At 36.8% G+C, this 25751-nt stretch overlaps 1 protein-coding gene across 7 annotated transcripts in view; it reads right to left on the bottom strand.

The window, feature by feature from the left end:
* Positions 1 to 25751, bottom strand: part of nrxn2b (neurexin 2b) — a 1247190-nt gene that overhangs the window by 585803 nt on the left and 635636 nt on the right. For all 7 annotated transcript variants that reach the window (XM_038268483.1, XM_038268482.1, XM_038268476.1 and 4 more), the window contains one exon: positions 24714 to 24904. In XM_038268483.1, coding sequence (XP_038124411.1) covers positions 24714 to 24904 — 191 coding nt within the window. The remainder of the gene's footprint in view (positions 1 to 24713; positions 24905 to 25751) is intronic.

Below are 25751 nucleotides of genomic sequence, written 5' to 3'. Positions count from 1 at the left end.
TCCGGCTTTTTTCTTTTCCTTAACGGGAGACAGACCTCTACTAAAGTCTGTAACAAAAAATGAATAGTTTTCAATGGCTGACAGAAAAACAAATGTTTTCTTTAATTGATGCAAATTGCATTTAGGAATTTTAAAGCAGGGTAGAAAATAAATATTTTTTATAGCAATGTTATTTTGAAAGTGAGAAAAACAAAAAGAACCAAACATGGATTTAGATAAAAAATGCTAAGCTGAATATTTACACTTAAATTAAATTAGTTTTTTAAGCTTGAGCTGGAGGACAAACGTAGATGGCCAAGTATTTTCTTTACCTTTTTAAGTGTGATAATTCTGTTTAACGTTATAATCTATGGAATATAAACTTCCCCAATCATATTTAGAAGAAGATAAAAATCATAATAAAGTTGACCAGTTACATTTGTTCTAGCATATAAAACAATATTTGGACCATAGTATGATTAGGAATCCTCACAATTTCTTTTTTAGGCAAAAAGAAAACAAATCTGCAATTACCTGAGACAGATGTAAGTTATGGGATCGGGAATTCATGTACTAAAATTTAAAATCTATATATTATCTAAGTTAGACAATTTTCAAGACTTTAGGAAAATTGCAACAAAGACAGTTTCCTCTCCTCCAGACACATCCTACACTGACTGCTGTCCCATCACTTATGAATGTAGTTCTCCTAAAGAGCTCTAAGAGATTCATGTGATTGGACAAATTATAGCCGCACAGAATAGCACCTACACCTCTGTGATTACCATAATGACCTCTCACAATGAGAGGATGAACTGGGGTGTTTGATCGTGGGGCCCAAGAGATTGAATTGAAAACACACACCTGACATTTATATAAGTAGGTGAAGACTTCCAGTGGGTTTAAAATAGGAATAAAGACCTTCATATTGATGCTTTTCTTTTCATTAAAGGGAGACAGACCTCTATTAAAGTCTGTAACAAAAATAGAATAGTTTTCATTGTCAATATTTCAGCCTGTAACATTTATGATTTAATTTTGAAATTAGAATAATGTTAACACATTAATAACACTTTGATTTGAGTGTGTGGTAAAAAAGACCATCAAAGGCTAATGTTACTTTAATATTAAAAGCAGAGAGTAATCAAGAGTTTTGCATGTTTTTAAAATGTCAAAATTTTAGACTAATCATTCCTTTCATTGGCTATGACTATTTTTATTATGGGTTCTCACTATTATAAGTACATCTCACAGAAGAGCAGGTTCCTTTAAGTAGAACACCTTTTAATTGCAAACAGGTAAATGTTGAAATAATAAAACCAACTGTTAAAGTTAGAGCTGAGTTTTAATTGTAATGGCTGTAAATTAGGGCTGAAAAATTTATCGGATTAATCAAGATTAATTAATTATTTTAATAATCATCAACTAATTCAGTAACTTATTCATCTTAAATGGAGTATAGAGACTATAAAAGATTCCTTAAGCCTACAGAGAACCCACTAAGAGCAGTAATTACACAAAAATCGTAAAAAAAAAAAATTGTATTTTGCATTTAAATAAAAATCTTTTTCATCCATGCTCTATCCAGAACTCCTCAAGTAGAAACGTTTTAATTTCACCTGGTTTAAATCTGTAAAAAAAAATTCTTTAAAGAAGCTTTTGCTATTAGATTATTAATCGATTAATCAAAAAAAATTATCGACAGATTCATTGATAAGCAAAATAATCAGTAGCTGCAGCCCTTACTTTAAATATGAAATAAAAATTCTGCTAAAGGGTCACAGGTGTAATACTCATACAATCACTTTTATTTAAAACAAACGCACTTAAACTACTCTGCAAATGTATTTTGCATCCGTCCTGCGCATTTGCAAACAGAATAATAAGATATATTAAACACTGGAAGAAATGGATACGTGATACATTCTCTACCTTTTGTTGCATGACGTCATCATCGGACATGCCCAGAGCACTCATAGTAACATTCGAAAATCTATTCAAGTGTATTGCTTTTTTTCATTTTTAGAATATGCAGTATTTACGCAGATACAAAAATATTCAAAAGGAACCCCCAATCGGGATAAGAAAAGAATTTAAAAAGTAAGATAAATGAAAAAACTAAATATTCTGTTTGCGCATGCACAGGACGGATCGTGCTAATATATCACTAGTTTCTTGAAGAGTGGAATTATGACTTTATACATCTCTGTCATGAACAACTAACAATGTTGTAAACACAATACTGGGCCATAATGGAGAGTTTACGCAAGGCTCATTTTTCTCAATATAAAACACGAAGCTAACATTGAGCCTCGTGAGACCATCCTGATCTTGCGAGCTTTCAAGGTTTCACTCGCAGGTCAGTCTGGAGACTCTCCGTTGAAGAAAATTTGGAGCCGTTCACCAAACGAACGTCCAATCAGCATTGGCTTTGAGGCAGTTTGAGGTGTGACGCAACGAGAAGCGCGACAGTTCAGTCTAAAGAACATGGCGGCTTCAGCCGATGAAACTAGCGTTAGCGTGGCTATCGATCAAGTTTTATCGGAATTACAGAGTATTTTTTCACTGAAAGAAGAGCAAAACACTGCTCTGGAGGCTTTTCTTAAAGGAAAAGATGTTTTTGCTCTTCTCCCGACTGGTTTCGGCAAGAGTAGCCTGGCTTGTGGTTGTGTTTTCGTCGTCGCTCTGTTAGTACGTCATATGCTTCGTTGATCTGATTGGTTTATTTGGCCCGTCTATCACCAACATAGGCCAATCAGCTAACCAGTATTTTCGCCCCTTCCCAAAATTACTTCAACGGAAGGTTTGGATGGTTTGGTTTGGCGGAGTTAGGTTAGCTAACATTAGCTTAGCTGACACAAAGTTCTAGATAGAACATTAATCATTATGTCAAAGCGTATTGCTACTGCTAACAGAACACATTCATCATCAAGTTAAACTAGGTGATCTAATGATAACTTCTACTGTTATTTTTTTTACTTTTAAGAGAGCAGTAGTTACCCTGATGACGCTTTGCAAATGTTTTTAGCTGACACCTGGAACAAAAACAACACTTTCTAAATATGTGGGATTTTCCACCCTAAATGTGGTCAAAGTTGACACGAACACAGAAATAAGTTCACACATAAGTAGGAGTGAATCTACAGGTGCATAAGAAGCAACACCAAATCCAGAGCAGGAGCATGGATTCATGCTTGTGATATATTGGGTAACTGAAAATATTTATTATGCATGGATAAAACATTAAAAATGTATATGCATGTGTTTCAAACAAAACTGCTTTTATGATTATTTATTTTTGCATGTGCCCTTTTGAAATATAAATTGATATGTGTACTTAAAGAAAAGTTCTTTATATTATTTTATTTTTTTCACGGAGGAATAAGCTTTTATGACGGAGTGTTAAAATCCAGAGGTTTATTTCCTTTAGTAAAAGAGCAAAACGAAACCTGTATTTCATCCTTGGCTATAATTGGCTCCCAAGTGGCGCAACGGTTTTGGAGTCTTTGCCCACACCTACCAATACTCTGATATACATTATTTATATTCATCATTAAGAGAGAGAGATCTGATGATGAAAAAGGGCCATGAATGCACAATGTCTGATCTTTGCTCACAATTCTCTGCTGAGCACAGACCCACCATTAACTTTCATTAAATGCTTTATTAAGGATCTCCTCATTCTTGGTTTCTCCCTCTCTCTCCTTTGCGCTGCTTGTTTGCCTCCCTATCATGATGTTTCTAATTGGTGAAGATTGAATCATTACTGATCAAAAAACACAGAAGCAAATTCAAACACAAAAACAGAAACGTGTGCTACACTGTGCTGGTGAAATGCCTGTCGGCATATTGCATGTTATGAGGAGGACTGGGACAATGGTAATGAGTGGAAATATGCAGAGAATCTGATTGCTAATTACAGAGGCGCTCCCTTTCCACAGCCTTCTCAACAGGAAGACTGGTCTAAAGAATAAATGGTGATGCTGCTTATGCAGTAATTGCGAAGCTAAATTGTAAGTTGTCTAATAATGTTGTGTGCATAGACTCTGTACTTTGGAGGTCTGGCAACAAATGATATAGAAAAGCTGAAGGCAAGTGAAGCAATAACTACTTGATAGTGTGTTATATTGACAACAGGTGTCTGCTTAATGTACGGTAGGTAAACTACAGGTGGCAGACCACAGGCTTGAAGAGCTCTCTTGGAAGACTGCAAGACCCTTCAGATAAACATAAAAATTGCTCTTCATTTGGTTGAATGTGTGGAATTAAAGGAAAGCAGAGCTACAATTTGTTGTTATATAAATATATTCAAATTGATCCTGCCTCTATACAGGTACATAGTTCAGAAATGACATAATGACCACTACAAAAAAAAAAGTAAATGATACCTATCTTTTCAGCAGCATACTTGGTTTTTGTGTGGGTGAATTGCATAAGAATTTAATCTAGCATTTTTTTTATTTTTATGGATGGCTGCAAGCTTGGGTCGGTGCATCTCTTGAGGGATATAGGGGTCTTTAGTGGTCAGTATCTATCAAAATAGCCACTCACGGCTTGTGGTCAGCCAAAGGGTTTGTAGTGTGTTTTCATATATTAACAGTTACTTGACATCAAAAACACTGTGGTTAATTATGCACATCAATATAATAACATTAAAAATGATAAGTACATAATTCAAGTAGAAATAGATTTTGTATTTTATTGGGTAAAGAGAAAATGGTGTGTCTCTGCAAGTCATCTAGGAGTCTTCATTAAAATCACTTTTTTAATAAAAACTAAAATAATCAATTTATGTTGCTATTAATAGTCGTTAATATAAATTTTATGCAGAATGATTATTGATAAAAGTAGGTAGGTAATGTCAATAAAAAAAAGATACTCGCCCAAAATTCAAACCTGCAAGAATTTTATTCACTATACCTTTTATTAAGAAAGCATGGATGTTTGAATATATTTGTGTATTTGTTAGCAAAGGCTGTGAGAAAGTATAGTTTGTCTATATTTAGAGAATATGGATGTTTTGCTTTAATTTTTCCTGTTGGAACAGTAGAGATTTTTGATGCCTATCTACTACCCTCAGTGTACATTATTATTGCCTGGCCACCCTTATTTAAATTTTCTGGCTACGCCTCTGCAAAGGATATCAATGCAAATAAGAATAAAAACATAAGCTGTATTCCCCAGTTTGTATAAGACTCCTGATAGGAACATACCATATACCATGTCCATATACCATGTCCATAGAACAAAGTAACTACACTAAGGACATTTATGCAGCATTTTTCAATGCAGTTTCCTTTTATTTAATCTATAAAGCTATGGAAACGCATTTAAACATACGTTCAGGATCAGTCTTACTATTATCCCTGTTTCTTAAGTGCCTTTTGAGCTGTGTGTGAAGACTTATGGATATTTTAATGATAATAATCCAACTGTGAGAGATGGTGGAAAAACAAGTTACGTCAACGAAGAGTTTATGTCCCGACTTAAGCAAAGTTTTCACAGTTTCTTTCTTTTTAGCAGATTGGCATTGGCAAAGGTTTTAGTTAGCAGAATAAATGTTAGCAAAGCTACTGTATATTTTGGGTTAGCTATCCCCTCCAATTAAATGCAGGTATTTTTTTTTTCACTGCTTGCAACAGATCGTATTTATCTTGTAGAGATGAAGCTTTCTAATGAAGACTTAGAGCATGCTAAGCCTTTTTCTCATAAAGCTTAAATTTCAACATTAACCAAAATCTTTTACACCTAAATAAATCTAGAACTAGAAAGGTAGTCCTGAAAGCAGAAAGACCACATGTACAGTGCAAACAAGGTGTACCCAGTAAGAATTTTAATAGAATCATACAGTCTGTTGACCTCTATATGGTCCTTCACTGGTAAAAAAGCATGAGTATCTCTGTGAGCTCTTCATTCATCTCTAGGCAATCTGTGCCATACTTGTTGAAAGATGTACAGCGACAGACAGGCTTCATTACATACTTTGATGCTTCTTTTCCCCCTTGTGAAATGTCACTCTATATTCAGTCGCTTCACTTTGCCTTTGCTACAATCCCACGTCGGTACTGTCTTCCCTGTCACTACCTTTCATTCTTCATATTTGCTTATCTGTCTTAATCTCCCTGCCATCTTACAAACTCCAATTGCTTTTGTGCTCACACTATCTATACATAGTAAGACGTGTCTTTGTTTTATGGTTTAATAACAATGAAATATTTATATTACTGTATTGCTAAGACACTAAATCCTTTACATGTGTACAGAGGCCCTAGAGAATCACTGCAACAAAAAAACAGGCATTTCAAATTTAACATACTTGAAAACAATATGTGAATTTGAAAATTTATTATCAAATCCTATTTCTAAATGAAGATTTAAAAACCAAAATACAGTAGCAGCCATTTAAAATGGCCTCTCCCTGTAAAACGGGCAGCCCACTTTCCTGAAACTCCCAGCAAAATCCCCCCCAACTTCCAACCCTTTCTTCTGTGCATACATATTTTTTTACTCTGACTCCATCCTTTCACTGAATTACAGGGTCTGACCAGGGGATGACGCTTCTCTTTAGATCTTAATGTCCACAAATCATGACAGAAAGAATGTTTTAGTACAAAGATTGATGTTTAAAAAGGAATTGTAGTTGACCAGCCAAGGACCCATCAAGGAAAGTGGGGAAATTTTCAATGGCTACTAGTGTAAATCTAATCATTAATCTAAACAAAATTTAAAAACATTATTCCTTATTTAATTTTCTTTTTCAACTTTCAATTTCTTTTAGAAATTGCATTTTATTTTCGCTTTATCCCCTCCATAGACTTTTTCCATGAACCTTCTGGTCCATCAGCAGACTGAAAACCAGTTTAACCAATCACAGTTGCTCTTCGGATGTAACCACCTCGCTCATTTTTTATTTATTTTTTTTAACTAAGTGTGTTAGTCTAACCAATGAAAGAGTTTAACTGCTTCCAATTGTGCTGTGGGAGCAGAAGGCTCACAAAAAAGGTAAATAGGTTAATACGGTTTTGGCACATTTTCCATATTTTTTTTAACTAAGGTAGATACAAGGTTCCATCAAGTGAAAACTAGTTACTATGATCTGTATTTTATCTGAGATCAAAGTAAACGATGCAGTGCATCCTGTGACATAGTAGATAAGTATGAGATACTAAAGAATTTTGTTGAGGTATTGGTCAAATAAGATGGCGATTAGAGAAAAATATGCAGGGGCTTTCCAAAGAAGAATTATTAGAATTATTAGGAATCCTAATTAGGCCCCTTACACTAATGGATTATATCATTTTTTTAATTCTGCTGATATGTTTTTACATTCCGTTATTCATTTAAAATAACATAAGATGAGAATCCTACACATCTATTTATTGCTGTTGTGATGTTTAACTTTAATACCTGCTTGCTCATATTTAAGAGAAAATTATTTTAAAGAGTTATTCCTTAAAGCAACAGAGAGTAATAATGTGGAAATATTTGTACAACATTTTGAATTAATCATTTGAAAGTCATCTGACTGTAAGAGTTTTTTCACTCTGCAGAAACCAAATGATTGAGATGATATTATTTTATATACATATTTGTCATGTTTTCTTTGAAGATAGATATAAATTACACATACAGTTTAGAACTAAATAACTTGAAAGAAATGGACCCAAGATTATTTAAAACTATACTGTACCTAATGTCTACATTTTTTAGTAGTTCTAGTAAATTAATGTTGTTTGTAATCTAGGACAGACATTCAAGATGTGAATGGTGAGATTTAATGACATCTACAATATATTGATCCAGATTGGCCAGAATTCATGTTTAGTCTGAATAACATGTTCTCTTAATTTCACATTAGGTGACAAAAAAAGAGTAATTGTTGCTTCATATTGTCACAAAAAGAATCATTCTTTTTTTTATTTTATAAGGCAAAATATCAACTACAGTAAACAATAATTGTGAATAAGCTTAATTTAGAGAGTTATAGTTTTTTTAATATAACTGATATAAAGAAAATTATCTTTTTAAGTCTATAATACGTTTCTTAAATAAGTCATCATGTTGGACTTGAGAACCAGCAAACATTTTTTTTTTTTTTTTTTTACTTGGCTAAAATTCTAAAGAATCAACTTCAACATATTTACACCTTTCTAGGTATAAAGCCACAATCTATAGTTTTACAGTATTTCTATATTTTATCTAAATGTACTTTTAGTCTGGAAGCCTATGATGAAAGGTTTGATGAAGTGGGAGAGAGGAGGCTGGGTTAAAAAAAATGACCAAAGGTCTGAGTAATCCTACAGTAAATTGCAATAAAAGAGAGGTGAGACCAGCAAAAACATCTCAGAACACACAGCTCGCCCGCAGCACTCCACGGAGCCTATCATTTTCGAAGAGTGGACTGACACTGAGAAGGGAAGGAGAGGAGACAGAGGAGGACAGAGCTGAAATAAAAAGAAGCAAAACAAATCTAGATGAAATACACAGACTATCAGCAATCTGAGGAAAAAAGACTCAGTGTGCTTACAAATCTTACAAAAATGATGCAGGTATTAAAAATAGCTACGTTTCAATGAAACAGTTAAGATACCACAAGAAATAACAACACATATAGGGTGACCAGATGTCCTCTTTTTCCCGGACATGTCCTACTTTTCATACCTAAAAAAATGTCCAGGGGGAATTTGAAAATCATCTGGGATTTTGGTCGACTACAGTGCAGCAGAACCGTGCCGTCACCTCGGGGGCTGGTCCGGGAATTCCGATGGACAGGGGGGGAAGGGAGCCAGCGGGGGACGGAGCAACCGAACCGGTGACGGTAGCTGCGGCCCCGTGCTTTACAGTAAGGCAGGCAGGGGGAAGCATACCGGAAGCATACCCGGCTGGCCTTGGACGGTCCAGGCAGTGGCCCAGCGACACCCCCACCCCCTTTTTCAGAAATAAGTGTCCTCCTTTTCAGAAAGCCGAATCTGGTCACACTAAACACATTAAGACCTAGCAAGGAACGACGTACAGTAGCAGCCATTAAAAATGGCCCTTCCCAGTCAAATGCCAGCCCACATCCCTGCAACTCCCTGCAAAATCCGCTCTAACTCCCAGCCACAGGAGTGACCCCCTCCTTCTCCTAGCTTGCATATTTTTTACTCTGACTCCAGCCTTTCACTGAATTACAGAGTCTGACCAGGAGATGATGCTTCTCTTTAGATCATAATATCCAAAAATCATGACGGAAAGAAAATTTTAGTACAAAGATTGATGTTTAAAAAGGAATTATAGGGGACCATCAGCCAAGGACCCATTAAGGAAAGGGGGAAATTTTAAATGGCTACTACTGTAAGATTATCTCACAATGTCATATGATGAGCCCCAAAGCTCTGGTAGAACTTCACAGACTCCCAGGGTATATGGAGTGGATCAAAGTTCTGGTGAGGTGAGGATTCCAACAACATTTAAAGTAGTAGGAAACCATTTTATTAGCCATACCAAACCCTCTAATAATCTAAACCACAGCTCCAAGTTACATATTGACCATTTAACCAAGACATAGTGAAACAGGGGAATATCAGATAACCCAGTTTGTATTTTGAAGGTATGGCGAATGATTTTTCTGGAAATATAGGTAACAAAAACCTGTGGTCCTCTTTAGGCAGGTGTTCTGTCAGAACAGCATACACTGTCAGACCGACATACGCTTAGGTTTTTATTTAACCTAAATAAATATAAACCTCACAATATCTAACCAAATTTAAATTCACACACATTTTACTTTGCAACTAAAGTAACTTTTCTTAAATTGATATCGACTTATATGGTTTTAGCAATAGATGATTCTTCTCTCAACATCCCGGAAACTTCAATCATGTCAGGCCATTTTTGCATCCAACAAATAATGATATAATCAAAGCTGAATTTATTTTTAAAAGTTAAAATAAACGTGTTTTTGCTGGTCGGTAGAAGAAATTTTTTTTTTGTTTGGAAGTTTCGTTGCCCCCGGTTGCCAAAAATACTGCTGCAGAGCTGTGCAAGGTGTATCATACTGAAGCTATACTTTTTGAGCAGTATAATTAATTTTTCACAATAACTTTAGTTGTTTACATTAAAGGTTTGGCTTTTTTTATTATGTAAGTTACCTGTAAAATATATATTTTTTTACATTTAAGTCCACACATGTTATGCTCTGTGATATCTACACTTTACAGTTGTCTCTTTTTGCACACGATAATTGATTGAATAAATATAAATACTGTGAACCAATACTTTTTGACTTTTTATTAAAACATTTTCTTATTCAGTTACACAAGCATCCTCTTTGAACCCTGCAAAATTGTACTATAAATGAGAGTATACCAGATTCTTATGTACACCTTAGTAATTTATTGATATTTTGCATAATGTCCACCTTTTTTGGTGCTATAGAAATCATCACCCTGATGGTGAGACGTTTTGATTATGGTGTTCTCGAAGGAACTATGTTGGCGAAAGAACAAATTTACATTATACTCTGATAAACTGAGATGAATGGCTGGATAGATCAATTCTAGAAGTGGGCATGAGGAAACAAGCGAGGAACAAGCACGAATAATGGTGTTAGCTGACAAAAAGAATGTCATGTGGCACAACCAATACATAAGAAAATCCACGATACCTTTAGGTAGCCTGGCTTTATTTTTATTTATGTAACATACCAGATCTTGCAAAGCTATGCAGAATGATCAGCTAAAACAATGAAGCGTGCAGAAAAGTGTTTCTGCACTTGGTTTTAATTCACTTAGCAGACTAAAATACAACACCTGTCAACCAGAAAATAGCTCTGACATGATCAAAGAAATAATATCCATTATGCTACCTCAAAGTGCAGAAGTCATTAAAAATGTAAACACAACTTTTGCCTTTAGCTTCTGCCTTCCCTTTATCTAATGAAAAAAACTTCACTCATGTTGTGCTTCAATTTGCTCAGCTTTGTTGTAAAATGGAACATGTTCAATGTCATCTCTTCACAATTGTGCAAAAATGTCCCTCATTAGTGAGCATCTTCAAAAGAAAAGGATAAGCCGAAACACTGCCTGTCCCAAAGCTTCTTAATCTAGAAAAAAAGTCTCTTATTATATGCGACCCACAGGTGAGGATAGTCTTCTATTGCTAATGATGACATTAACTTGTTCAACTTTTCCTGTTCTCTTGATAGTACAACAGAAATGCAGTTCACCTCCCCACCCCCCCATGACAATGCATGCTTGTTAAAGCATTAGTTTTTACATGTTTAACACAACTCAGTATCTGACCTCCAAATGACAGGACCAAACATGCTGCAAGTGCAGGCAATTTAACAGCCACAATAACAAACAATAATACATAAACTATAGTAGTTGTTTTATATAATCTGTACTGAGGGAAGTCTGGATGGGAGTGTCTGCTGAGATTCTGCCCCTATGACCCGGTCCAAGATTAACGAAACAAGAACAGTATGGTTGTCTGTATTATAGAATAAAAGGTGATGAAGGTATGCATTCTTCAGCATGACCAGGCAAGTTCAGCAAAGAAAGATAATGTAACCCTATTATTAGGTTATGCTGAAAAGATGCAGTTTATGTTGTATCCAAAAGCACTTCTTAGAAATATTCAACATTCTGCTAAAAAATTGTCAGTTAACACAATAAGATGCAGAAGAATCATTAGACTAAAGTAATCAAATGTAGTTTCCTAGATTAAAAACTTGACTCAAATGCCTTGAGATTACCTGTGTTGTAAATTATTACTATATACACAAACTGAAATAAATTAAAGCAGCACACTTTTTAACCCATACCAGGGTTAGTTTCGTCATCCAGGACTATGGGGGGCCGTTTAGGACAAAAAACTATTTTTCCTCTCACGTACACCAATAAAACCATGCACACACCTCAGAAGACACACACACACTCTCAACAAAACCACTATATTTTTTTCCTCTCAAACACACTACTATGACATGCACACATCACAGTAGAAACAGTCACACACATTCACAAAACTAAAATTGAACATATGTCTTATGTGCGTGTGTGCACTAATACTAGACTGTATGAGAGGGTATAGGAGTGTGTGTGTGTGAACTAATACTAGACTGAATAAGATGCTATACATATGTGTGTGTGAACTGATACTAGACTGAATGAGAGGCTATGCATATGTTTGTGTGTGTGTGTGTGTGTGTGGCCATGTCTTTAATACCTGGTGGGGACAATTTCCTAGGAATATGCTGCATTTTGGGGACTCATAGGTACTTGTGGGGACCAACAACTGGTCCCCATAAGGAAAGTTTCTCTTCTTGGGGTGGGGGTTAGGTTTAGGACTAAGGTGTGAATTGAGTTTAGGTTAGGTTTAGGGATAGGTATGTGTCGGTAATGGTTAGGGTTAGGGCAAGGGTCACGGTTAGGCCATATAAATTAGTGGGAAATGAATGGAAGTCAACAGAAGGTCCCCACAAGGATATTGTGACACAACCTGTGTGTGTGTGTGTGCGCACGCATGTGCGTGTATGTATGCGACTGACATAGTAGTAGACTGAATGAGAGGCTTGTACTTCCGTTTGAGAGAGTTCAACCTGTCACTTAAGAGGCGGGGCAAATTGGCTAGCGCATGCATGGAACCCAAACTGAGCAATATTATGTAGATATGGAGTGGGCAATAAGGGGCAGCACACAAGCCAATTACCTGCTGGGCCAACAACAATGAGACGTTGCATGATGCTACTGTAGTTCTGTCTCAACCAAATCAGTATGGGCCACCTGAGGAGCTCTTACACTTAAGGCGCTGGCCACACTGCTTGTTGCATCCGGTGTTGATAACATGCCATTTAAAATTGCGGTTGCTTGACTGATTTTTTCCTTACTAACACTGCCGTTAGCCATGCTACATCTTCTTCTCGGAAGAATAGGCTTCAAAATGGCAGTTAAGAACACAACGAATCTCAAGCAACATCTGAGATGCCAACATGCTGCCATATGGAAGAAGGTAAGGAACGGTTGGGCCTGTAGTAGTAGGAATGGGTGTGTGTGTGTGTGTGTTGGGCGTTCTGGCCTGCCTGCAAGGACCATTGAGGATGAAGACTTTGTGGATATGATGAAACAAGCCGACAAAAGGTCCAATAAGTACAGTGTGATATATTTTAAAAAGAGTATTAGTGTGTGGAGAAGTTCTATTCTGCACAGTGTTATATAAAGAAGATAAGAAGAAGTTTATAGTGTTGATCAAAATGACAAAAATGACTAAGATTTGACCAAGACTAAAATTCATTTTCGCCATTTACACTAAGACTAACTTGGTAAGGCAATGACTAAATATGACTAAGACTAAAATAGATTTTTGTCATTGTGACTAAGACTAAATTAAAAAAAGCTGACGAAATTAACACTGACCCATAACAAAGGTGTAAACAGTGTTTATCAACACTGACAGTCTCAAAGTTGAGATGTTAAAAAGGATAAAAAGGTATTTGCAAAAAAATTTATACAGTTATGTTCTCTGTTTTATTGCGAGGCAATTACCTAATAGAGCTTAAGAGCTGAAGGTAATACAAGACGTACAACAGTAATTAGTTGTAGATCAATACTTGATATCATAAGTGGTAAAATTTGCATAAACAAATTAGTTCTATTAGCCTCTTGTTAGCTATAATGATTTTAGGGATATAAGTGTTTCAGTAAATCCCTGGATGTTCTCTATCACCAACGAAGAGGTTCTTAAAAGATGTAGGCTCTAATACTGGCTTAATCTATACTCACTTAAACATAATGCCACTTGTACCAGAAGTGAATTGGAAGAAAAGTGCTCGTGACATTTGGCATCACTTTGTGTAATTGCTACCCATCTATCTAACACTCAACCTAATAGAGGGTTTGTTACTGTAGATACAAATTACTGAGCATTAAACTTTATTTTAAGTAAATTACACATTAATCATGCCAACAATTTTGTTAAAAAAAAAGAAGATAGTATTGCAAAAAGATCAATAAATCAAATTTTTTCTAATCTGTACTTTGAGTTCTTTATATGACCCCAGTTATGGTCCCTCAATTGAAGACATAACACTAACTGAATCTCTCTTCAGTCTATCTTACTGTGATACAAGCTAGAACATAAAAAGCGATAGCCTGGTCACTTGAACCAATTTCATTTCTTACCTTTGCAGATTGAACTTTAACAATGATTTGAGAATAAAGGTTTTGCACTTTTAGCTTCAGCCATTTTGAGATAAAATCAGTTTTCATTTGGTAGATTAGATTTCTGCAGCCTGCAGCTCCAAAGTCTCAACAGACAATTAGCTTTGTGGGTCTCTCAATAAACTTAAAGGTTATAGCTATACGTTTACAGTAGCAGCCATTCAAAATGGCCTTTCCAGCCAATTGGCAGCAAAATCCCCTCCAACTTCCGGCCACTGGCCTTCTCTTGGACGTGCATATTTTTTTTACTCTGACTCCACCCTTTCACTGAATTACAGGGTCTGACAAGGTGAAGGGGCTTGTCTTTAGATCTTAATGTTCAGAAATCATGACAGACAGAATATTTTAGATGTTTGAAAAGGAATTGTAGAGGACCCTCCAAGGACCAGCCAAGGGCCCATCAAGGAAAGTGGGGAGATTTGGAATGGCTACTACTGTAACTTCTCCTAGTCAGTAAATGGCCATTCTATGCTGTATGTCAGTTGCCTGTCTTGTCCAGAAGCAAAGCAGCAACCTCCGTGTGGCTTCTGAGCCCTTTGCTTCCTTAAAGGAATAGTACACCCAAAACATGATTAGCCTTCATTTTCTACTCACCCCCATGCTGAACAACACTCTGGAGTACTTTTTTGATATCTCAAATGCATCTGGAGATCTGGGAGGCTTCTTGCTGTCTGCTGACATTCAAATCATGGAGATGCCCAGCGCCCGAGGCAGAAAGGTCCATAAAAGTCCACAGAAAACGTTTCAATATTCCTCCATACTGCTCGTCCAATGTATTCCAAGTGTCCTGAGTGGGTAGCATCCAGAATTTACTCGAAACGAAGTCATTTAGAATGTTTTTAGAGCGTAAACAGTAGTGTATAGGATTTCCTGAAAGCGCGCACATGCGCGATCACGACGCTACGGTAGCCGGCAGACCAAACCAGCGCATTCAGCTCGGCAAAGAACTCGTGCTCTTCCTCAACACTGAAGTCCTCAGACATTTTTCTTTCGTTGTTTCTTTCTTTGCACAGGTAAACAGCACATTTCTTCTTCTACGCTTGCATTATTGGAAGAGCAGACGCTGAATGCGCACTTTCATCTGGTTTGGTCTGCCTTATTAGCTATTTGGTCTGGTCCTTATTAGCTATTACTATTGGTGCAGAATTCTTTCATGCCAACTTTGGCATTGCAACGAGAGGTAAATCATGTAAAAATGTATACATTTAAAATATATAAAAACAATTATTCATATACTATATTATTCTTTTTCATTTAAATAAGAACTTTTGATCTGCATTACTCTAGATATTCCGTGGAAGGAATAACTTTTGAAAAATCAATCTTTTTGTTAAACAAAAAAAGTTTTGCTATAGTTATGACCTTTAAAAAGGAGATATTGCTGTTTTGTTTTTGTTTATTTTTTTATGTTTTTGATGAAAAATCGATGACCTCACCCTGGTAGCTCTGGTAAAGTTGAGCTCTTAGCATTTAAAGCATTTTTCTGTCTCTCTCTGATGGAGACTGAATGCCTTGAGACTATATTCAACAGCCTGCCTACCCACACAATGGCAAACAAAGAGTGAGCTTAAGATTATTAGAAAAAACACAGTCAACAATGACTATATTCCAAACAGCCTTTATTTTTCATTAATGTATCCAGTGGTACATTTGCAAAATACTATTTCCAGTCTGCTGATTAAATGGCCCTTTTTACACATTACTTTGTTATAAAACGCTTTGTGATCTCTAGATTTCTTAGGCAAACACTTTTTTTTTTACCAATAAAACATAAAAATATGTTGCTCATTTTGAAGTTTTAAACTTTGAATCTTTATAAACACTATAATAATTAAGAAATTATCCTAAATATACACTGAAAAAAGTGTAACATGTAGCTGTTCATTCAAACTAAAGACCGTCACTGTAAATAAAATTATTGATTTGATTGTGTAACTCATTCTTTTTGGATTTTGAGACATCAAGTTTGATTCAATCTGAACAAAATACACGTACAAAGGACCCAAAACAAAGTTTTTGATTTCTCTCAATATGTATATTTTTATTTATGACCTGCAGCTAATTTTTTTGTTTGAGTCACAAGTGAATTGCGCTTTGCAAGTTGCAGTCAGAGCACATAATCAAGTCCAAGTCCCAGACCATGAGAGAGCGCCATTTTCGTCGTCTCTACATCCTGGGTGGATTTCGTCCATAGAAAAATGCAAGTAGCAAAGCAGTTTCCTATAGTCAATGTTATAGCTGGCTAGTTAACTAGTTAATATGAGCTAGCTGATGTCTGAGAAGGTTTCTGCATTTACCAATAATGTTGACAACGAATCGCTAACATTAGCTAGCCAAAAGCCCTAGCTCGTTCAACCAGGCTACATCCAGACAGTGTTGCAAACTCAGCGACTTTGTCGCTATATTTAGCGACTTGTCAGACCTCTCCAGCGACTATTTTTCAAAAAAGCAACTAGCGACAAATTTGACGTCTTTTTACGGTGTCACTGGCGGCTTTTGGAGACTATTACGTGAACGCATGTATCGTTCCTACTCTTGTCCTCCAGCGGCAGCTGCTGCCGTGGGGCGCCTCCCCCATCCCAACCCTGTTCTCCTGCTCCCACAGGAGTCCCTCTCAGCGCTGCAGTCAAAGCCGCAGGGTGTTTACCCTCAGCGTCCAGACTGCAAATGAAGCGCGCATGCGCCGGGATTGACGGCGCAAATTGATCACGTGGTGCCGCTCCGCCCTGACTTACATTCAAGGCGGGAGCGAGCGGGATGTAAATGTAAAATGTTATTTGGTCTAAAATAAATAACTGGATTTGAAATATTTTATCTTAAATAAATAACAGCATTTGATTCACACAGCCACAGTCAGTCACTTAATCACCTTGTCCATTGTGTTTTCCTCTCTAAGATTAACATTGATCTGCTGGTGAGAATCACTATGTCTCAGTCTAAACTGTACATTCAAAAATACAGAAAAGAGTGGGAATCAAACCCTGAAAAAAGTAGCTCTATATATTGTTTAGTAAAGTTTTTGTCTTTCTGTAACGACATTATTTTTCCCACAGCATCAATAACATGCACATCACTTCCTATGGCAGATTATGCAAATTAGGCGATTACGTCATTTAGTGACTTCTAGCGACTTTTAGCACAGCCAATAGCTACTTTCCTTACTGAGGAGTTGGCAACACTGCATCCAGAGCTAAACAAACATTGCTTGAAGGTACAGTGTGGAGTTTTGTTCAAGTTAAATGCTGGATACCCGGCCGTCACTGCCAGCAGCAGCCTTCAGTGTTCTGTTATAAAGAACAGGAAGGCTGTTGAGGTGAGCATGTTAGCAACAGATGCTAACTGCTACCACTTGCTGATTTGGTTATATTTAAATTAATTAACTGGTGTCAATACAAACATTAATCGATGTTAATTTAGGTAAAAGTAAGGACATTAGGTTGGTTCAGTTTCAATATATTAGTTCGGTTCTACTGAAATATTCAGAAAATCATTGGAAGAGGGCAAAGATTTAAAGTTGGGTTTAAAGTTAATGTAAAATATTTCAGATGTGATATCTGGACATTTTTCCAGTGTACGAGGTATTGTGACCCGTTAACTCCAAACATATTTCTCTATTATTATAATCACCGCCTTGACAGTTTCTCTTTCATGCGGATTAAAATTCCTGTAAAATGCACTTTGCTCAAGAGGGAAAACACATCTTTAGCTGCACAAGTCTGTGTTAAACATCTGCTTTTAAATCATTTCACTTTTCATTTTTGTCACGTAAAATAGCAAAACTGTACACCCTGATTGATGTTTAATACTGCATGTATTCACAAAAAAGACCACTAAGTGCTATCCTTGGGGACTTTATTTGTTGTTCCTTCAGTGTGTTTTAGCTGCAGAGAAAAGGCCGTATAAATGTGTTTCTGCCTGGCCAAAAACAAAGAGGTGGACGGAACAGAACTCAAACCCATTTACCTTGCTGAATTGCACAGACAGTGCTCGGAGAATTGTTTTTTTCTTTTTATTTCTTTGAAAAGTCAGCTGAAATATTGTTAAAAGATAGCAAGGCGGTTGTGAGAAATGGGTTATTGTTATCCTTCTTTTGGGGGGGTGGTTTGAAAAGCTTTATGTAGAGCCTTGTAAGATGATTAAAATGTATTTTTTGAGTGAGTGTGTTTGCATAAATGTAAAACGGCCTCAACTGTTTTGTCAGTTTTTGAGCCATATGTTTATGCATTTTTTAAGGAGATGTCCCCCACCTACAAAAGTTTAGACCTGGTTGTTGCATCTCCAATTTATTCAGTTGGAGATGAATTCACTGTCTTAGTAAGGGGAAGTGTCATGGTATAGACAGAGAAATATGTAAATACCCAATAAGATGAGGGATTTGAGAAGAAAGACATCCCCTTTCTACCTCTGAGGTCCTCATAAAAAAGATTCACAGTTTCTTCAGCGATAATTGAGATGTCTCGACCTCTATCCCCTACAGGCAGAAGTAGCACTAATAAAAAAGCAACAGTGAAAAGGAGAAAGTTTTATACATGAGAGATGACACTTTAATAACACATAAATTGGTTACCCTCTGCTCTTTGTATTGTGTATTTTGGGTATGAAATCCTTTCCTTCAGTTTTATTCATGACTAATTGCAAATTTAGAAGAGTATCTGTTCTTAATATGTTAATAGGATTGTTGCCTGTTTTTTTTCTTTGTAAAGCTAAGTGGCTATCTCTAAAACAACACGGCATAATTTTTAGCCAAGAGGCGAAACAAGACTTGTACAGTAGGTACCATGTTTCTCTTTTTTTTCTTCTTTTCATGTCTCCTGTTTCCCGATATAGCCTTGAGATGTTCCAGTGCAGAAAAATAGCAGAACAGGTTTGTTTTCACAAGTCGATCATCATGGCTGATGCCATAGGGTTCCACTTGGTAAATGTATAGGAAACTATAAAATATTGCATCTAAAACATCTAAAAGATTTTTAAGGTTTCAGCAGAAATGTATGCTCAATAGCAGGTGTGAGAGGCCCCAGACCCATCCAGAAGAATTCAGGGCTGATGCAGAGAAGACCAAAGCCCCAGATTTTCAAAGGCAACCCAGAATAAAGGAACACAGGCTAAACCCCAGAGGCTATGATGCTAAAACCCAAAGTAAAAAAAAACTAAACAGCGACTGGTCATGGTACAGAAGCTAAAGGGCCGAGGGAAAGTCCATCCTAAAGCAGAAACTCCAAAGGGCTAAGGTGCCCAGCACATCAGCCACCAAAAATTAGATGGTCACCAATGAAGAATCCAGCCTTGCACTAAGAATACCTCCACCGCACCACCAGACAGTGGCAGAAGTCACCTGCAGGGGGCATGTAACTTCCAAATTTAGCACCTCTGAATAAAACTGATAACACTACACTTTTTTAAAACTAAACAGTCACCCTCTGTATTTTGGAATCTCTTTTTGACCAAAAGATTGAGAAGTCAGGGAAAGACAAAGCCACATTCCTCCCTCCAGTTTAAATCCTACATCAGAGAACATCTGTTTTATCGCTGGTAACAGCTAAGGGGAATTCAGACTGCTGTAAAGCAGTATGACGCAGTTAATGACGGATCCGAAATCATTTCATATATTACCTCAAATTAAATTAATACTTCGGTTTAAAAGTTACACAGTGCTGTTTTAATGATGATGATGATGTCATCACAGCCATGACAAAATACTTGATATATACTTAATAAATGAGAGAAATCATCAGAAATAAACTATATTTTAACTGCATTTGAAAACAGGCATGAAACCTTTAAGTTTCATTCCTGTTTTCACATTTAAGTCACATAAAGAACTTTTTTTTTTTCCAGAAAAACAACACATGCCAATATAGAACTGTTCATTGTAATAAAACATGTATAAGTGTATCTCATGTATCAACTTTCTAGACACACACAAGTAAAAAAATAAAAATATACAACACCATTAGGCAAGCTGGGGGTTTCATACAGAAGTACTGTATGGAGGAAGGGGAGTCTTTAATTTGATATATGAAGTACTGGAGATTTTTTACTGAGCTGTGAATTTAAATAATGACTAGCACTGCTGGAAATGTTATTATTGGAGAGGTAGTTGTCAGGTAGCAATAGCAGTTTTGTCTGTGAGCTGCAGGATCTCAGTGGAGATCCAGAAATTTTAAAGGTCAAGTCTATAGCCAGACTACAGACAATTATAAGTAACTCTTCATTCCTTATTCACATTTCCTTTCAGCTTTATTGACTTTTGCTTTCGGCTTTTAACTTTAGAGTTGCATCTTTTATTAGTATAGTGTTATTTCCCTAAAATAAATGAACAAGATTTTTAATTGTAGAAGATTCATCTTTGTCTTGACAGTATCAAAAGACTTCAGATAAGCTATCAATGCAAAAAAAAATGGACAGTAAATCTTTTATATGATTAAAAACCAATGAATAATTCTCAAAGTGGTTCTGAAAGATTACGATTATGTTCTATGATGTACATTAAATATTAAATAAAACCTTAAATAAACTGGCTCACTAATGAAGAAAGTTTTTGAAGTCAAAATAAAAACTGTACACGCTATTTTTGGCATTAGTGAACATCTACAGTTTTCGTCCTTCCTCTTTCTGATAACTTGTAAAGATTTTCAAATGAATTTAAAATGTGTCATTGAAGTACTAATTTTAAATCCTGGACAACATAAAAGGCCTTTATCTAATGCTTAACATTTTTGCTGTCCTGCAGTCTTTTTCACAAATTGACATTTGCACAAAAATTGTAAAAATGGAGCCTAGTCAGAAGTTCAACTGAAGAAACTTACTCTCACCCACCTGCGACACAAGCTAATAAACTTTGAACCGCACCTCCACAAAAGCCCAATCAGCATCCATAGTTCTTTCTAAAAGGTCTCCAAATCCATAACTCAGTCTGCTACCAAAAGCGCAGCAACTGGTTGTGCTATGTCATACTTCAATTCAGATGACCCCGATTCAACCCACCCCCATCCCCTCCTCCACCATCGTAGCTAAATTTTCGTTAGAGTGTAATTCCTCTCGGACTCTTGCTGCGCTCCCTGTCTGATCACAACTGGTACGGCAAAAGGCCGCCATGTTGAGCCTTGTTCTGCCAGAGGTTTCCTCTCAAAGGGGAGTTTTTCCTCTCCACTGTTTCCATATGCTTGCTCATCATGGACAGGTTTTTGCAACCTGTGTTATACAAGCTGGACTTTCAACCTCCAGGTCCCTGAGTGAAGCACTAGTATCAGCTAACGCAGTCTGCTGGATCTCTCCATACAGCTCAAGCACACCATCTCTCCAACCAGCAGTCTATGGACTGACTAACTTCATCCACCTCCACTCCACCACCAGTTTCAAGCCTGGGGGGAAACATCCCTGTTCTTTACCGCTGTTCATGCATATTTAACAAAATTGAGCATTAATGTTTCCTGCCGAGGTCTGAGCGCCAAAGACTAAAGTAATTGGATCAATAAAATTCTTCTAATTGCCTTTTCCTTTCCATGTAATTTTTCCAGATTAAAATGCATGTAATACATTTGTGGGCATAAAAAGGTAATAATGGAAATTAACTTTAATTCTATTTTTAAATGTTATATAAGTTCTATTTTAGTATTTTATGTTTTTGCATTGTTTTAATAAAAGAGATTTAAAGCAAATTGGTCAATGTAACAAACGCTACTCTGTGTAATTCTGTATGTGGGTGTGTGTTTGTGAGAAAAAAATAACATACAATCCAAGGTGATCTTATTAAAAAATGTAACTTTTCATTTGCAGATTTCACTTTAGCCTAGCCCTATGAGGACAGGAAGTAATATTTTGCAGTAACTTTCATGCACATAAATTGTAGCCAGTGTCTGATTGCATACAAAAAAAACATTGAAACCTTTTTAAACCATTATTTAACCCCCTCCTGTGGGCTTGGCAGAGTAAAAATTTACATATCTATTTTTTTGCATGATCAAATATAGTTTGAAAAGAATATGAGTGATCTTTGAAATACTGTAAAGAGTTCATTTGTCATGATCTGCTCTGATAGCTGGCCTTAATAGCTCCTTTCACTCACCTGCCTAGTTGCCCAGGTTGTAATCATCGGATCTCATCCACCTGCCGGTTTCCCTTATATTGGGTTCAATTCCAGCTATAATGGCTAGATCATTGTTTGACTTCTGTTTCTCCAGTCAGTCAGTTTTGTTAATTTTAGTTAGTTCCAAGGTTTTTGTCCCTGTTCCACTGAGGAGTTTATTCTCAAGCCAGTGTCCTCAGGCGAGTTATTTTTTCTAACCAGTTGATGAGAGCATTTCAGCGTTTCCATAGTGATTCTGTTTTCCTGATTCTGTTCCTTCTCACACACTGGCCCTGTCTGTCCCTGCCTGATCTGCCCACCTTAACCTCAGTAGGACTCCTGCTGGATTCTGCCTCTCTGTGTGTTTCAATCTAAGCTGGTTGCTTGACGCACAGGACTCTAAACCTGGCTTCACGCTCTGATGGATTCCTGGAACCCGGATCTGTCCGTTCCTGAGTGGTGCAATCTGTTAAACCAGGTAAGTGACTCACTCTAATAATCTTCTGATCAGATGATTGTGGTCACTTACCTGTGTTTCTCCCTAAACCAGAGTGTCAGTGATTGGGCGGTGCCCGCCTCCCTCCTGCAGTTGGGACGCAAATCCTCAGCAGTTAGCTTCTGTTCTGTTCTGTTTTTTATTTTATTAAAAGTTTCGAACTTTCCTACTGGCTTTCTCACCTTGATTACTGGGTCCATATGTCTCGTTTCATTACATCCAATGGATAAAATTGTACTTTAACTCAACTCTGCCTCCTGTATAACATATAAAAATCTACATCAGATCCTATCCGACCTAATTTGATATGCCTTCTCATTGACATCTTGAAAAATGAACATCCTTATTCTTAAATAAGCTCCCTCCATTAATAAAGTGGCCACCTGTGCTTGGAAGGTCGGATGGGGACCAAACCTGCTGAGACATAGAGGCAGCGATGTGCAGCTTGGGTAGGCTAAAACCAGATTAAATTTGTCTTACTACTGAAGGGGTTTATTGTAGACCCTTTTATTTGTTTACTGTAAATGCAGCTGGTTCAAACAACTCTGCAGAAAATTGGCTAAAAGTCTGCAGCTTTTCGTTGAATGTTTCTACTAATCCACTTAGTTAAAACAATTTTTTTTTTAACTTTCTAGCAGTAGCGTCACATTGAGATGAGGTGATTTTAATTTCCCAATCAGATCATTGTGCACAAAAAATTTTAAGAAGAGAGGTTGAGACGTAAGATTTGTAATAAAGGCAAAGTTTATTGTATCTATGGTTACTGTTTTCTATTGTTTCTTGCTGGATTCTGTTTGCCTTTCTCCTCTTATTCAAGCCTGTTTCTTCCTAGCTGTTCTGACTAGTTCTTTATTTGCCCTCTGCTGTCTTCTTATAGGAACTGTAAGTTTTGAATTTGTAAATGATTTCTATTAACTAAGCTGCTGTCATATCTTTGTGTATCGTGGAAGTACAAATATCAAAGTTAATTTCCTCTCATTGTAGGATTTTGAAAGAGATTGACATTTGTAAAGAATGTCATTTACTTAAAAAGAAAGATCTAATCTGAAAAGAAACGTTATATTTTTTCCCTTTTTAAATCTGTGTAGTAGTACTTAAGTGTGAAAAAAAAACTCTACAGCCTTCAATTAGTATGCTATAAGGACTTGCAGTAATAAAAAATAAAGAAAATGAAAAATGGCCAAAAATCGCACTTTGACCCAAAATGGCCGACTTCCTGTGGGTTTTAGGGCATACCTCCAAGAGACTTTTTTTCATGATTTGAGGAGCTCTACCTGTGTGCCAAATTTCAAATCTCTGTGACTTACAGTTTCCCCCAACTCACGTTAGGGGGCGCTGTGGCGTAATTTGGCGGCAGCCATTTTGGATTCCATTATAGACCGGCTATTTCACACAGGGGACAATTTACTGCTACGTTTTCCTGAGTTTTTGAATATGCGAAGTCCCCGTAAAATGCGTTCGAAGTGAGAAAAGAAAAAGAATAATAATAAGAAACCTAACAGATACAATAGGCTCTCGCAACCTTCGCTGCTCGGGCCTAATTACTGCTGTGTGTAGTTTTCTTAGCAAACCTGAGAGGTTTTAAGGCTTTTATAATTACATTTTACCAAACTTATTTAAATTTTAATTCTCAAGAAAAAAGTATGACACATTAAATAACTTGTTTTTGGAACAACAGCACATTTAAAAAAACAGGAAGAAAGATTTTTCTACATGCACCACCTAAAGGGAACATTTCTTGAAGAGAAAGAAAACAAAAGATTTTTTAGAAGTCTTAGTCTTCAAACCTCTTTTATTCTGAAAGTGGAACTAATATAGTTTTCTGTCTGAATGTGGCCATTCCCATTCTCCAACAACACCTAAAGGCCAGAACGGAAGAATGACACATGCTTATTTCCTTTAAGTGATCGTGTTTCATGGAGGATGTCACCCTGCCAGGTGATAAATACAACAAAGCTAAAACACTCCTTACCCTTGAGGTCCAGGTTGCGAGCACCATTGGAGTGCTGTGTCACGGTGCGTGAGTCGATCTTAAGTGTGTGTACATTGTTGGCATCCCGGGACACCACCACGTTGTGCCATTGATTGTCATTGAGTGGCTTGTCTGAATTTCCCTTCATTAGTGATGGGCCGTTGCCGAGATCAAAGACATAGTGGACGTACCTGCAAGGAAAGCAAATCAAGGCAACAACAGATAAAAGATGTCAATGCAGAAATACAGTCAAAAGCCATCATGGCTGTAACTGTATAGTTACTCTTACCAGACGTTTTATTAGGTACACCTAACTACCACTGAGTGAGCACTTCCCTTTGCCTTAAGCAATGCCTTTGTTATATATATATAAAAAAAAAAGTTTTAAATTCTATTGCTTTTGAACGGCACTTTGTGAAACACTCACATCGACTACTCTGACACTAACAGCCATGGCAACAAAATGTGCCTTACAGAGAACAGATTCAGTATTGGTGACTCAGTGCTTTAAATCCCTTGTCTTCCCCAGCTTCACACTTCAGCATGTAATCTACAAATGCTTCAGTGCAGTAATAGCTGTCAGGTTATAAGGTGACCTGAGGTGCTGCTATGACGAAGAGGTATAAGCGCATGACCCATATACTGCTGGTGAAGATTCTCAATCGTCCATTGTTCAGCCAGGCCAACAATTTCCTTTAATTACATCCCTTTCAGAGACATAGATAGGTATAGGGCATTGCAGGCTAACAAAAGAAGCCAAACAACCCCCATTCCAATGGGGTGGACCCATTCGTCCGTTTCAATGTGCATGTTTTCTCAAGGCTTTGTTGGGCCACTGTATAATGACTCACACCCGAATGCTATTTCTGACATTTTGAATTGAAAAAGCTTCCTGGATGGGAAGCGAAACGTCTACAAACTTGGATACAAAGTCCAATGGATGTTTTTTTACTTTTTTGGAATGATCCATAAACTGGCCCTGCTCATCTCTCCCGGGTGTCTCTCCCTTCTCTTCTAATACACTTTCCCCCGTCTCCA

This window comes from Cyprinodon tularosa, unplaced genomic scaffold, assembly GCF_016077235.1.
Source record: "Cyprinodon tularosa strain WSP-4 unplaced genomic scaffold, ASM1607723v1 ctg70, whole genome shotgun sequence".
Lineage (NCBI taxonomy): Eukaryota > Metazoa > Chordata > Actinopteri > Cyprinodontiformes > Cyprinodontidae > Cyprinodon > Cyprinodon tularosa.
This window is presented reverse-complemented; position numbering and strand designations above follow the sequence as displayed.